The following is a 15,937-nucleotide window of genomic DNA, read 5'->3' on the forward strand; positions in this document are numbered from 1 at the left end:
ATTAGCCGAACAAGAATTAATTAATAAGAATTAGATTTAACAAAAAAAAAACAAGATTTTAACAATACCACTCCAGACAATATTTAAAGGTATAGACAACCCCAATTATCATCTAGCCAAGAAACTAGCATCAACAGTAAAGAAGTTGTAAGTCATTCCCCCTCCTATATTAAAAACACACATTTTGTAAACAAAATTAAAGACATCACACTGGAAAAAAAGTGATTTATTAGTCAGCTTTGATGACTTTGCCCTTTTCACAAATGCCCCAAACAATAATACAGTTCTTCTTTTACAGGATATATTCCTGCATGATATCACAGCACTCTTTGCACATGTATTATGTTCTGCCTATTTTGTGGGTCAAAACACTTTCTATCTACCTACAAAAAGAAGACAGAGCCATGGGATCACCATTATCTCTCCCCCCACCCCACACACACAATTGCTAACTTTTATATGGAAGCCTTTGAGCAACGTGCTCTAGATTCCTTTACTTTAAAACTCAAACTCTGGCTTAGATATGTTGATGATGTTTTTGCCAGACATTAGACACTTTCCTCAATCACCTAAACGAACAACACAAATTCATACAATTCACAATTGAAACTGAAAGTCAAAATACACTTCCTTTTCAAGGTACACTTTGTCATAAGCCATCCTTATGGCAGTCTTTCCTTCACTGTTTACCAGAAGCCTACACATACTGCCCAATATATACACAAACTCCTACCACCACCCAACAAAAACTGGTGTCATTAAGACACTAAAAAACAGGGCTTTGAAGATTTGCTCCAGTGAACAAAAACTTAAAGATGAATTAAAAGTTATCAGCAATACCTTCCTGAAAAATAGCTACAGCCAAAATACTATCAATAAAATTCTTTCCTAGACCTCACTTAAAAACAAAAATAAACTATATCACAATAAAACTGTAACCATTCCATACATTAAAGAAATATCAGATAAAATAAAGAACTTCAACTCATCCTGTGATCCACTTCCTCTACTGGCTCACCCTGGAGTATACTGTATTCATTACACCTGCAATTTGCCCTATATAGGTAAAACAGGTTGAATGATTCTTATCCAAAAAAGGAACATAAATGGCACATTAAATTTAATAACTATGGTAAATCTGGCCTTTCTGATCATGGTATTGTACATAGGATTGACTGGAAAGGCACCTGTTGTTTACATCACACCAAAATGTAAATTTATGAACGTAAATTTAAGGAGGCCTGTGAAATAATTCTTATTAACCACCCTAATCTTAACAATAATGATGGTCTAAAAATCCCAAGAATATGGAAGGCACATATTCTACCCACATAACCTTTCCGTCTAAATGTTAATTATAAATTGGACTAAGTAATCCAGGATCTTAACTCTAATATACATAACAACTCTCATGTTAAATTAGGATACCACTTTTGCTGTAATAAAACTATCTATACGAATTTGTTCTCTGATGATGTTATAAATAGAATATAGCTTTGATGTAGTTTTTTTTTTTTCACTAGAGGTCAGGCCAGTAGAATAACTGTTGAATCAAATCATTGTCTCTTTGGCATACTGTTTGAAATGTAATATAGCTTGTCTGTGTGTATATATATAATGTGTATGTTATATATAATATACATAATATAATGTATATATGTGTGTGTACTCCAGATGACCTTAATATGAAGGTCAAAACATCGGAAATGAAAGTAATTATTTCTAACATGGTTGTAGTCTCCATAATTTGCTGAAATGAATGTTGATCACTGTGTAACACTAAAGGAAATACATTTAGAGAATGTGTAAAAGAGTTGGTTCTTGACATAGTGTTTGAATTTGCACTATGGAAGTTTCCCAAGAGTGGGAAAAAAAGGAACAATAGTAGTAAGGCGTCATCAACCAGTTTATACACATGACACTAGTGCACAAGCCAAAGAAGATGGGTGGGATGGATAACAGAGTGGTTTTATGTACAGTACCATTTTTCGTCTTTTGTCGGTAAAGAATTCATCACCTTAAGTCTACAGTCACTACCCATTTATTTATTATATCTGTGTCTCAAACAATATACACTGTCTGTTTATAACATAGTCAATTCCATTAAACACTTCTCATTTTGTTACTTCTTCATATCAACTTCTATTTCTCTTTTTTTGAAGCAAGTATTCATTATGCAGAGTTCCTGGCTTTCAGGAAATTCTACCAAATCTTTCTTCATTTCATTCTTTTGGCCATGTCCATATTTTCCAATAGTTCTTAGATGCGAGTTACTTTTGTACTGGAATATTAAAATTTCTCATCAGATTGAAAAATATACTGGCAATGTTTTGTATTCAGTCTAATATTTCAAAAACTGCATTATCTCCTACTCTGTGGTCCGATGTTGGAGCATAAATCTATAAGTTTGTTGCATTAATAGCAGTGCATCTATCTAAATGTTTGTAGTACAGTATATTATTATTATTATTATTATTAAACAAGACCTCATGGAGTCAAAGACTCATCTAGGAGGTCCTTTTATCTCACACACATCTCATCATACCGGGTCTTAAACACATTCAAACTCCCTGCAGACACCACACTCTCAGGCAAGGCATTCCAATCATTCACAACTCTGCACGAAAAAAACCTGCCTCTCACTCCCCTACTCACACCCTCTTTATACAGTTTCCAGGGATGACCTCTGGTTCTCCCCTGATCTCCCACTATTCGCTGTAGAACTTCTCCACCATTGATCCTATAGCAACCCCTTACCAACTTGTAGGTCTCTATCATATCTCCCCTCTTCCTTCTCTCCACTAGTCTCTGCAAATTACATCTTTTCAATCTTTCCTCATACTCGACATTCCAGAGGTCAGAAACTACCTTAGTCAGTCGCCTTTGGACCCTTTCCAACATCTCTTCATCCTTCTGAAAACCAGGTGACCAAATCTGGGCACAATAGTCCACGTGTGGCCTAATCAAAGCCTTATACAATGGAACAAGAATCTCCCTACTTCTACATGTCAGTGTCCTCTTCATCATTCCCAGAAGTCTTTGTGTTGTCTTCACAATTTTGGCGATGTGACCCCTAAATTTTAGATCCTTATCCACTATCACTCCCAGATCTCTTATTTCCTCTACTTCCAACAATATATTTTCACCAAGCATAAATTCTGCATCCCATCTTCGTTTTCCAAATTTTAAAACCTTACATTTTGCAACATTGAACTCACATCCCCATTTGCTTGTCCAATCACTCAATTTATTCAAGTCTTCTTGCAAGGCCACAACATCTTCACTACTCTTTATGGTTCGTCCCAACTTTGCATCATCTGCAAACAACTGAATATCTCCATCCAAATCTTCGCCAATATCATTAATATACAAGTTAAATAGTAATGGCCCTAAAACAGATCCCTGAGGCACTCCACTAGTGACTTTCCTTTTCCTGGATATTGCACCCCCATACACAACTTGTTGATACCTATCAGATAGCCAGTCTCCAATCCAATGCACTAATCTAATATCCAACCCCATCTGCTCTAGTTTGACTGTCAACTTATCATGAGGCACTCTATCAAAAGCTTTTGCGAAATCCAAGTATATTACTGTGTATCCTTCTCCTCTGTCCAAGGAAGCAGTCACTTTATTGTAATAAGTAAGTAGATTACTAAAACACGACCTCCCTTTAGCAAATCCATGCTGTCCATCAAAGATTATACCATTGTTGTCAACCCAACTCTGGATCCTAGTTCTCACAAGCTTCTCCAACAACTTAACCACAACACCTGACACACAGATAGGCCTATAGTTTGATGCTTGAGTTCGATCACCTCCTTTATGAAGTGGCACAATCTTGCCCTCCTTCCACTCTTTAGGGACTTGACCAAGTGCAAGACTCGTATTAAAAAAATATGTCAAGGCAGGTGTCAACTCTCTGGCACATTCCTTCAGAATACGCGGTGATATATTATCAAGTCCCACAGCCTTATTTACATCTAGTTTACTCAACTCCCCAAACACCTCTTGCTCACTTACAGTCAGTCTCTCCTCCCCATCATCAACTGCTCTTAATCTCTCCATGAAGTCACATTCACAAGATTGAAAGATCTTTATGAACTGCTCATTAAGTATCTCCACCACACATTCTGCAACAGCTGTCTTTATACCATTTCCTCCAATCAATGTCATCCTTCCATAATCATTCTTTCTTTTGCTGGCTACATATAGAAAGAACTCCCTAGGATTCTTTTTAGCTTCATTAGCTAACTGCTGTTCATACCTCTCTTTAGCTACTCTCACCAACCAAGTCACTCTCCTTGCCTGGTCTTTGTAGAACTCATGAAATTGGTTACTTCCACTTCTCTTATGCTGCCTCCACAATGCCCTTTTTCTCTGTATTGCATGCTTAATCTCTTTATTCATCCATCTCACACCTAACTTATTTAACCTTCTCACCCGTGGTATACATTTAGACATTGCATCCACTAAATATTTTTTGAAAATCCCCCAAGCTGCATTGATCTCTTTTCCAGCTAACTCCTCATTCCATGCTACACCTGCAAGCTGTCTCCTGAGCTCTTCATAATCACCCCCCTTGTAGTTCCACATATACCCTTTTTTCACAGGGGTCCTTGCACTGCTGGCAACCACCCAAGTAATCACCTCATGGTCACTTTCGCCAATTGGTGGATGATTTGATACCTCATTGATAATTACATCCTCCGATGAGATGACCAAATCCAAGACCCTTAATCCTCTTGTGCCCTCTGTTACATACTGTCTGAGGTAGTTATCCCTCAAAAACTCAAGAAACTCATTTTCTTTACTTCCAGTTGCTATCTCTTCATTCCAATCTATATTGCCATAATTAAAATCACCCATAATGATCATCCTTTTCTTATTTGCTTGGCTTATTTGACTATACATTTCACTATCACCACCATCCACATTACCAGGTCTATAACAACATCCCACCAAGTATTTGAATCTATTCACCTCTATCTCACACCATACTGCCTCAAAACCACTGGCCCCATTTCCCCCTTGCATCTCTACCTTGTATGGACATAACTCTTTCTCTATCATCAATAGCACTCCCCCTCCCTTTTTACCCCTTCTATCCTCACGAAACACATCATACCTTTCCATCTCTATTCCTGTCAGGATGTCATCCTCATCTAACCATGTCTCACTTATTCCGACAATCTCTGGGTGCACAGACGCAATTAGTGCAACCATTTCATCCGCCTTGTTTCTTATACTTCTAGCATTGGTATACAAACACAACAACTCATTTCTGGATCTACAGCTAGTTCCACTGATACCACTCACTCGATGTGATCTCTCCATGCTGGACTGGGGCCATTTCCCTTTCTGCTTCTTCATTTTAGAACCCTTTGCAATTCCATCTGTTTCCTTTTGATCCCTGATCATCCCATTACTTTCCTGCCTACACATTCTCTCACCTCCTCTTGGAGCATCCACCTTTCTCACGCTGTGTATCCCTGTCCACCCTGAGCCTCCCCGTTTCCCTGTTCCTCTTTCTAAGACAGAGATTTTTAATCCTCTTTGTAATATCTTTTAAGACTTGAACATTGTCTTAAATTGGAGCTATTAATCAAGATACTATTATTTCCTAATTAATAGTGGCAAACTCAGGTTATTACCATAACTGAAAAACAGATTTAAAAAAAAAAAAAAAAAAAAAAAATTAGATCCATAACAATTCACTCAATTTCTCAAGATTTTTTTAATCTATTGCCAAGTTCATCTTTTCTCTAACAAAAGGGAGCTCAGCAATACGCTGAGCTCCCTTTTACCAAATCAGATCAGATCTCTGCTTGGACTGATATTTACCTCCCACTTCTGATATAAACATATCAACAGCTTTCTCGGCATCTAAAAACAAGGTATTTTCTTCTGCTTAAGATGTTATTTTTCACCTATCCAGCTAACTGTATACAAATGTGCACAGATCTTGTCACCTAACTATACTGATAATTAATTAAGAATGTCTCAGGACTGTAATGCTACAGATTAAGGCAGGGGTCACCAAAGTTATTTGCCCGTCGACCCCTTCAAGAGTATCTTGACTTGTTATCGACCCCCTATATTTTCCTATTACGTAATTATAATAGGACAAGCAAAAAAAAGATGTTTATGTGAGTTTTTAGATTGTTTATTTTATAGTTACAGTGTTTATTGTATGTATAATATAGTATATATTATTATATTACTATTACTACTACTATTACTATCACTAATAATATCACTGGTTTACTAGTGATATTAATAAACTACTGGTATTAATATCACTGGTATTACTACCAGCACTGCTCAACTCTTCAACACAGAGAGGTTTAGTTCGTGAATGAATAATGATTGAATTATAATACGTATGTTGATGAATTTTAGAACATTAACGCTCACTTGCATTTCAATGCGCAAAAATGAGACTGGGATCGAATACTTGTAAGTATCAGTAAATAAGAACCACATACACGTGTTGCAATCTCGCTCCTAATGCGCCGGCCGGCAGTAACCACCAACATCCGTTTATTGGTAAATACGTAATTTTGGCCTACTTGATTGGCCTCAGTAACTATTTTCATGACCTTACTCCATGTTACAGGTCCTATTCATGGATCTGTAAGATGGAGGTACTGATCCCACGATTCACTCTTAATTGCGTTGTCATTACCTCCATGTCTTTTGTCATGGAGGTAATCCAAGTTAACTGAATTAAATATTACCCATACAATGATGTCTTATATTTTTCTGTTGACCCCTAACAATGCCATATTATTTGTCCTGGGTCGATATCGACCCCTTTGGCAACCACTGGATTAAAGGAATGTAGTCTGCAGAGCTTCACAAATAGAAGTAGAGGTGATATAATCAAGATGTATAAGTTGGTGATAGGAGCTATCAGATAGATACAGGGGAATTATTGCATACAATAATGGGAGAAGAAGAGATCATCTCTGGAAACTACAAAATTAACGTGAGCGAGGAAGTGAGTGCTGAGTGCTCTAACACTGAATGTCTTCAGACTCCACAGTTACTTGAAAGTAATGCTAATGCTAAAATTTCAGATCTCAAATGTTTCAGGTGGTGCACCTAAAACCTCCATAAAAATTCTCAATGATGTTTAAAGGAGAACAATTCAGCTCACAGACAATCCCTACCTTAGACTAATGTCAACCCTTATCTTAGAGATGCACTTATTCAAATAACTTTCATGGCTTACACATGTAACAAAAATTACATAGAATTTATTCAAAAAAAATCAATATAGTTCATCGAACATTATGTGGACATAATCAGGGAGATAGAACGTTAACTACATTCAAAACATGAATCGAAATAATGAGTTGTGTACATTAGCTCATATCTCGGTCATAGAAGAAGTATATGCTATTGCACTATCAGAGTTGAAAGGAACAATTATAGTAAGTTCCATAGATAAAAATTATTTAAAATAATTATTAATTTAAAAAAAATTATGAAAAATTAATAGTGATCACTTCCCAAAACTTGGATATTGGCATACGGTCTGATCAGTTCAGGTTCAGACGATTTTGTAGCATTTCACATTTCAAGGAAAAGACAATTGTATTTGAACTTGCTGGAATGGATAAGTTTTGTGTGGTTCTAAAGAACTCTGTGCCTAGTGTCAATAGTGTGAGAAGTAAGGCCAGACGTGTCAGATTCCAGAAATGTAATATTGTCTTGATGTTCTTGAATTCTACTCAAGGCAGAATGGCCAGTCTCTCCAAAATAGCAAAGATGACATGAGCAGACTATCTGATAGCCATCTGGTAAGGAAAGAGGTAGTAATGTATCCTTTGTAGATGGTAGGAAGAAAGGCAGTTTCCAACTGTTTAGATTGAATTTACAAAGAATCCTTGCTATTTGTTCTGAGTTTTAACATAGGGTAGGGTATTGAAATTCTTTTCACACCAGATTGTAGTCTGGTAGAAGGATGATGGTTTTGTTGTATCCATTACATATCAGATTGCTTTTAATTTTATTCAGTTCATCTAACATCTGGAATTAGAAGAGCAGATCATATGAGCTCTCATACAAGACTCTTAATAATACTCATTTTCTGTGATGAATGATGGTGAGAGGACGAGTGAATGTATCTGCCAGTAAAGGTTGGCTTCCGATAAACTGCAAATTTAACATGACCTGTGGGTTATTAAGGTATCCAAAAAGGGTAATTGGTTATTGGATTCATGTTCCATAGTGAACTTGATACAGGAGTATATAATGAGTTTATTTTTTCTAGGAACTGAAGTAATTCTGACTCAGATTGGGACCAAACTGCAAGTATATCATCAACAAAACAAAAACCCATTATGAGGCTGAGGAAATATAGTGCCAGATTTTTTTTTTTCTAGATGCTCCATAAATCAGATTGTAAAAACTGAAGAGTCTCTCGTGGTGATGGTATGCTGGTGATCATCTTTTTCTTGAAACACGTGAATTGCTATGAAATCACCTGAACTGATCAAACTATATGCCAATATCTAAGTTTTTGGAAGTGATCACTATTAATTGTTCTTTGAATTGATTTTTTTAATTAATAATTATTTTAAATTATTTTTTATCTTCACAAATTTAAACAATTGTTCCTTTGAATTCTAACAGTGTAATATTGTATTCGGCTACGAGTGCGACATGGGCTAATATACACATGATAATATAATACATAATATACACCTGACACACACAATAACAGTCTGTCTCCCTGACAGACTGTTATTGTGTCTGTCAGGGAGACAGACCTGATGGATAACATCAGGTCTATCTCCCTGATGATATCCATGTAACATTGGATGAAATCTATTGGAACTTTTGAGTAATACTCTAAATAATTTTTGTTGCATGTGTAACCTGTGAAAGTTATTTAAATATGTCTAGTGCACATGTTCCATTAAAAATATTTATCATAGATGCACAGTCTGTTCTAGCACTTCCATGGTTACTGCTTCACTAAATTAGCAACCATCCTTTCGCTGTCTGTTGACAAGAGCAGTGGCTGCTCAGCATCCTTTTTGAGTGCAAATGCCAACACACCAAACACACTTTTCTTCTTTCTCTTTTATTCCATCTACCCCCATCCTCTGGAACAGCCTTTCTCATGAAGTATTCCCAAACAATTACAATCTGCAACTCTTCAAGAAAAATATAAATAAAACTTCTTTCTCAGTTCTCACCAACCACATATGGCAGTGATGTGCTTATAGGTTCTACCTCTCATGTATGGGATCAATATATATATATATATATATATATATATTATAAAACAAATAATCTACAATACTTAGCTAAGAGTCACTACTGGGATGATTGATAATCACTTGCTTATAATGTTTTAGAGTAGGTGTCATTTCTGAACTAACTACACTGTAAGGAGCATCAATAGAAAAGAAAAACTAGCAGAGATCTTTAAGAAGTATCATGTTGACATAACTGGTGTTACTGAGAGAAAGACAAAACAGGTTTGATACTTACTTATAAATAAGTACAGGTTGTTAGATCCATGGAATCTGCTCCCTAACTGATTACCTAGACACCTTTCTATTTCAGGTTCCCACACACAGTCCTAATTCAGATTGTTGATTTTTCTTCTCTCCTCCCAGTTCAGAATTTCAATATTCTAGTCCAGCATGTCCCCGACCCTACACCTGTTGTCATGCTCATTTCAGGTTCAACTTAAGCAATATGTCCCTCACTCTCCAAGAACATATCTAAGTCATTTATCCCTAAGACTACTTTTAACCAACACTATGCATTCAAGCAATCCGTAGGTCAATTATACACCCCAACCTCCAAGGAAGTTTTGCTGTTTGCAGGATTCAGCAGTCCTAATTCAGATTGTTGATTTTTCTTCTCTCCCCTCAGTTCAGAATTTCAATATTCTAGTCCAGCATGTCCCCGACCCTACACCTGTTGTCGTGCTCATTTCAGGTTCAACTTAAGCAATATGTCCCTCACTCTCCAAGAACATATCTAAGTCATTTATCCCTAAGACTACTTTTAACCAACACTATGCATTCAAGCAATCCGTAGGTCAATTATACACCCCAACCTCCAAGGAGGTTTTGCTGTTTGCAGGATGAAAACCTGAATTACACAGGAGTTAAAAAACCTGCCACATCTGTATAAAACTAACCAACTCACTTTCAGTTGAAAAAGCCTTTTTAAGTACCCTAGTGGTCTCTTTTCCAACATGCTATAGCGCTGATTGTTTTATAGTTACTTGATGTAGAGTTTATACAACTACTGTGTGCCTATTCAGATTTTAACTCCAAAATATGCAAAACTTTTATAGCAAATCACCTGGATGAACCTGTTGCTTTCATTTCAGGATTTCTCTATGAATGCAGGTTGCAAAGTTTCCAGCTATTGTGATCTTGAGCTGTTCTTCTCCACTTGTTTCCTATCACTCTGGTTAGAGGGGTCAGTCTTCCCATCTAGTTGGAGATCTATGGGTTTTCTATTGGTTGATCTTGGATACCAGTTTGTGACACAGTAGGTCCACCTGTTATCATTAAGTCTTGCAATATGACCTGAATGCTATGCCTTGTTGTCATATATGGTTTTCACTACTTCCTTTACTCCAGTTAATTTTCTGATAGTTCTATTTATGATGTGGTCTTTTTAACTTATCCCTAAGATTCTTCTTTCCACAGCATGCTGGGTGGTTTGAAGACTAAGTTCCTCTTTTTTGTATGCTGCTCAGTGGTGGCTCATCCATAAGGGCTCCAGTCCCTCCAGTATAAAATGAAAGTTCCCGTTTTATTATTGCCGTTCTTAAATTTTTATATATTTATCTAAAAACTGCTATTTTCTTGTTTGTAATACAATGCCGCTTGATAGTATTTTATATAATTCATTTTGTAGCAAAAGTTGTATTTTGCAATACTCAGTGTGCTGTGCAGGCTAAGGCTAGTATCAGTACTGGCTAGTATACTCAACGCTGGAGCTGTATTCAATCAGACAACACCAAACTGCTACCTAGTGGGAATAATGTAGTGGGTAATGCATAATTTACGTGCAATGCTGGTAGCATTGCGGCCCCCCCACCACCACCACTACAAATTCTTATGAGCCACCACTGATGCTGTTCCAAGTTTCGAATAGATTAACAATGGGAGGACACAGCTGTTGAACATGCTGGTTCTTATTTTGATATCTAGCTTGGGATCTGTAATTATGAATTGGATATGGTTAAAGGAGGTCCATGCAGCTCTTTTTCTTATATTTCTTCAGAAATATTGTTGTCCATGTTTATCGTTTGACCAAGGTATGTGTAGGATTTTACACTTTGAATGATGAAATTATTTAGTTGAAAGGTGTGGTTTGGCAGTATTTATTTCTCATCTATTTGGTTTTGTCAGGATTAATTTTTAATCCAATTTTATTACAGGAATCATTCACCTGGTGAAGCATTGTTCTTGTGGGTCTTGTGATATATCATCTGCAAACAACAGTATTTGAAGCAGCTCTTCATTGATGTTTATGCCACCTTTTAAGTAATTTTCCTTAAAGCTTTCCAGAGCACACCTAAAAAGGCTTGGTGATATGACATCTCCTTGTCATACACTCTGGTTTATGGCCCCGTGGTTAGTTATAGGGTCATCTAATAAGGTTATTTGTGTAGAGCTATCAGTGTTAATTTCTTTAATTAGATTGATGTAGACTGGACTGATGCTTATTTTAGTAGTGCCTGTAAAACTCTGTTATGTTCGATGGTGTCAAAAGGCTTTTTAAAGTCGATAAATAGAAAGCAAAAAGGGATCTGATTTCTTTAGCATCGTTCACTGAATTGGGTGATCTAATGTAGAATAACCTTTTTTGAATCTTGCTTTCTTGCTTGTTCTTTACTATTATTTTCTTGAAGGGTGGTTTTGATTCTGTTTTGATATAATTTGTCATTAATTTGTATATACGTGATAGCAGACATGTAGAATGGCAATTTTTAATGTCTTCTATGTTACCTTTTTGAGAAGAATTGTTTCTGATATCTTCCATTTTGATAATATTTTTTCTTCTTTTAAGTATCAAGTAAATTTTTTAGCCATAGCTTTATCAAGTTATGGTCCTCCTTCTTGAATATCATCAATTTTCGTATGATTAAATGCTAGGAGCTATATTGGGTTTCATGTTTCTGAGTGCATATTCTATTTCATCTGGTACATCGTATATGTTATCTAGTTTTGGTTCTGGTCTATTTGTGGTCTTCTTCCATCTTGATCTAGTAGTGCTGATGGGATTGGCCTTTTCATAATTAATTCTCTTTCAACTCTTTCTACATTCAGCAGCATTTCTTGATAGTCCTCTGGGATCTTCTTTCTTAATACTTTGCAAAAATAATTTTATATTCAAGTTGTGAGTTTGGTTTATCTTTCAGTTTTCTTCCTTTTTTTTTTTTTAAAGCAAATTCAAGGTTTGTATGGAGTCTTTATTTTTTTTTTTTTGGGGGGGGGGATTCTTGATCAACTTCAGAACTTTCCATGCACCTATATAGATTTTCCAGGGGGCATGTTATAATCTTTGTCAATGGCATATTTGGTAATATTCCATTCTATCTGATCAACAGATTGTTTGAACAAATCAGGATCTAAATGTTTGAGTCACTTTCAATGGTTTGAGATTGCCCATATTTTTTCTTCCTTCTTTGGTCAATTTGTAGGATGACTCTCAGTGGTCAGTGATCTAAATGGATGTCAATATACTTTCTGTCAATTGTTCCTACATCTTGAACTATTCTTTTGCAGTTTGTTAGAATGTAGTCTATTTCATTTCTTATATTGCCATTGGGAATTCCCAAGTCCACCTTTTTCCTTTTTTGGAAGAAGGTATTCAATGAAAAGTTTTTCTGTTTCTGCAAATTCTAGAATTTTCTCCCCTCTTTCATTTTTATTACTTAGTCCAAAAGGACCGGTGAAGGTTTCTTGATTCCTGTCCTTCCCAATTTTATCATTAAAGTCGTCACAGATGAAAGTGTACGTGGATTTTTGCTGTAGTGGCTCCTCAAGATTCTTATAGAATTCATTTATCTCATTATCACTTCAGGCCGATGTAGGAGCATAATGTAATAATTTTAAGGGTGGCCTTTCTTCCAAGATCTACCATCAGAGTGCCAACTCTTCTGGAGAGAATGTTACCTGAAATGATTTTCTTTGTTAGTCTTTTCCTTATAATGAACCCGACTCCACCTTGTTTTGCATTGTTGATTGCTGGACCAAGGAAAATTAGTGTGCTGTCATTCCACCGTGCTTTTAGTTCTTTTGATCTTTTTGTTTTGTTTATTGCCAGAATGTCCATTTTTGTGATGCTTAATTCTTTAAGTAGGAATTCAATTCGGGAATCTTTTGCCAGAGTGCAGGCATTCAGGGTACCTATAGCCAGGGTAATCTTTCCAAGTTAACAATATACTTAAATTATGATTAATACTATTTGAAACTATTGTAACTGTTTAGTTATTATTGATTAAATCTTGATAAAACAATGTAAATTTATTTATTTAATATTATTATAGCAAATATAATTTGCTATAATAATAATAAATAAACGCTGGCCTGGTTGGCTGAGTGGTTAGCGTATCCGCTCTCCAGCCAAAAGGCTGCGGGTTCGAATCCCGCTGTGGGCTTGGATGTTTGTGATTGCCTGTGAAAATACTAGTGGTGGCAGTGGACAGTAGATGGCATTGGTAGATGCAGTTTGTTGTAGTTAGTGAATTGAGTGGTGAAGACAAGTTGTACAGTAAGCCCTCCATCGATGAGTTTTTGGACTCCCTGGAGTCCAAATGTAATAATAATAATAAAATGTAATAATAATCAAAACATAAATTACTGGAATTTTTCAGTTTATATTGTCATACTGTGCAATACAGTTTCATTAATAATACAACATTTTTTTTGATAATTAATACAAATCTTTGGGTGTTATACTCATGTTTCTTAGTTTACTTTCACCATCAGTTGAAAAAAACTTTCTCATACACTTTCTGAACCAATAATTATTTGGAAGAAAAAAATATTAAAGTGTGTGTGTGTGTGTGTACATATACAATTCTTTAAAATGAATTTCAATTAAAATGAAATGAAAAAAAAGACACTAAAAATTAGGGAACAAAGAGTGATATTTTTTATTTATTTATGAAATTGGTTGGTTATGAAACATGACTATGCATAAAGTAATAAGTAAGAAGATAACTGCTTTCCCAGGAAAAATTCTACCTGGGAAGTTCACAATTACCCAATGGTTAAAAGTTTACAAAGGTGAATAACACAATGAAGACTTACCGCAAAAGAATTCCAGATTCGAGTCAATAAAGGAAGAAAAGAAGGCCGATGTAAGGCTAACCTCATGCACGGAACATTACGATCAACAGAAACAGTCTGAGAAGAACGTAAACCACGTGATAGGAACCGAAGTGGAGGCAACAGAGACTGCAGTTCAGAAGAACCCAAGTTAACAATATATTTAATTACTCTCTGGTTTTCAATATACTTAAATTATGATTAATGCTATTTGAAACTATTGTAACTGTTTAGTTATTAATTTAATTGACTAAATCTTGATAAAACAATATAAATTTATTCATTTCTTCTTCTTCTTCTTCTTCTTTTTTTTTTTTTTTTGCAATTTTGAGACGAAAACTATTACATCAATGGTTAAATGAAACAAATAAAAACCAGAGAATAACTAAATATCTTAATAATGCCATAATTATTTTAATTAAGTTTCCAAATCTGATTGTTTTTAAAAATAATTTCTTCAATGATTTTTAGAAAGTACAGAACTAACTAAATAATATATCATCTTTTTTTTTTCTTCTTTAAAAAAAAAACATGCAATAAGAAAACAGAATTCTTCGAGCAAATAAGGCATTTCACATGCCAATAATCAAAATAAATGCTGAAAAAAATATTTTATACATAAGAGATGCAGAACAGAATAAACAATATGAGGAAAAAATAACTAGTGCAAGGTCAGGACACCATGTGAAGTCAAGACACTACGGCAAAGCGTGCAAGTGCAATAGATGAATACATAAAAAAATTCTAGATATGTATATGCATATGTATATTAAAAAAATTATTATAGTTAAGCCAAAGATCATAAGTCATGTTTTCTGGAATACTGACAAATGGAGGCATATATTTAGATTGATAAATAAAAATGTTAGGAAACATTGAAACCTTTGTAACATTTCTAGACCATAAACAATATAACAATCAAGGAATAAAATTTAATTTCTACATAATACCTTGTATTATTTAATAACAGAAAATACAGTGTTCTTTTTAACTCTTTGTATTACATGTATTTTAAATAAATGTTACAAAAAATGTGCATGCCTTCACAGTTGGCATTAGTCTTAAAAGTTTGTCAGATAAACTTTTATGACTAATGCAAATTGGGAAGCATATTTCATTTATTTACTTCATTTGCCCCCACACATGGCACTAATGTGCTATAGGTCTGGTGGGCTTTTGTGTGTGAATCAGATATATTAAAAAATTTATGGCATAGATGCTTTCATGATCTTGTAAAGCATCTATGTTTGCACTATTCTTTACAGTTCTTCAATTAATAACACGGTGCTGGTCACATGATCAGGTCAGGTTGATAAGTTTCTTGGCTTGCCGTTTACTAGAATGCTTCAGACCACACAATAAAGGCTGCTTTTAAGCAAAAAGTGATTGGACAAGTGCAGTACTTCCTAAATAAATGATTTTTATAGTTTAAGATGGAATGAAAACAATGAATGAGAAGAGCTTTGCATATGTATCAAGGGGAAGAACTATTTATTGTAACAACCTAAGACCACTTATGTGGTAATAACTTAATAATGTTCAACTTAAAAACCCTTTTATTTTTTTCTTTACAAGAATATCTTCCCAAAATATAAAATGTTAATAAGATG

The 15,937-nt window shown here is 35.1% G+C and overlaps 1 protein-coding gene across 4 annotated transcripts in view; it reads right to left on the minus strand.

Moving 5' to 3' along the window:
- Positions 1–15,937, minus strand: part of EndoB (SH3 domain containing GRB2 like, endophilin-B) — a 277,611-nt gene that overhangs the window by 114,517 nt on the left and 147,157 nt on the right. For 2 of the 4 annotated variants that reach the window (XM_090397228.1, XM_090397226.1), the window contains exon 6: positions 14,310–14,456. The exons of the other annotated variants lie outside the window; for them this stretch is intronic. In XM_090397228.1, the coding sequence (XP_090253354.1) occupies positions 14,310–14,456 (147 nt within the window). The remainder of the gene's footprint in view (positions 1–14,309; positions 14,457–15,937) is intronic. 4 annotated transcript variants of the gene reach the window in all.

Source organism: Typopeltis vanoorti, chromosome 8, assembly GCF_054136105.1.
Source record: "Typopeltis vanoorti isolate ZY-2024b chromosome 8, IOZ_Tvanoo_1.0, whole genome shotgun sequence".
Taxonomy (NCBI): domain Eukaryota; kingdom Metazoa; phylum Arthropoda; class Arachnida; order Uropygi; family Thelyphonidae; genus Typopeltis; species Typopeltis vanoorti.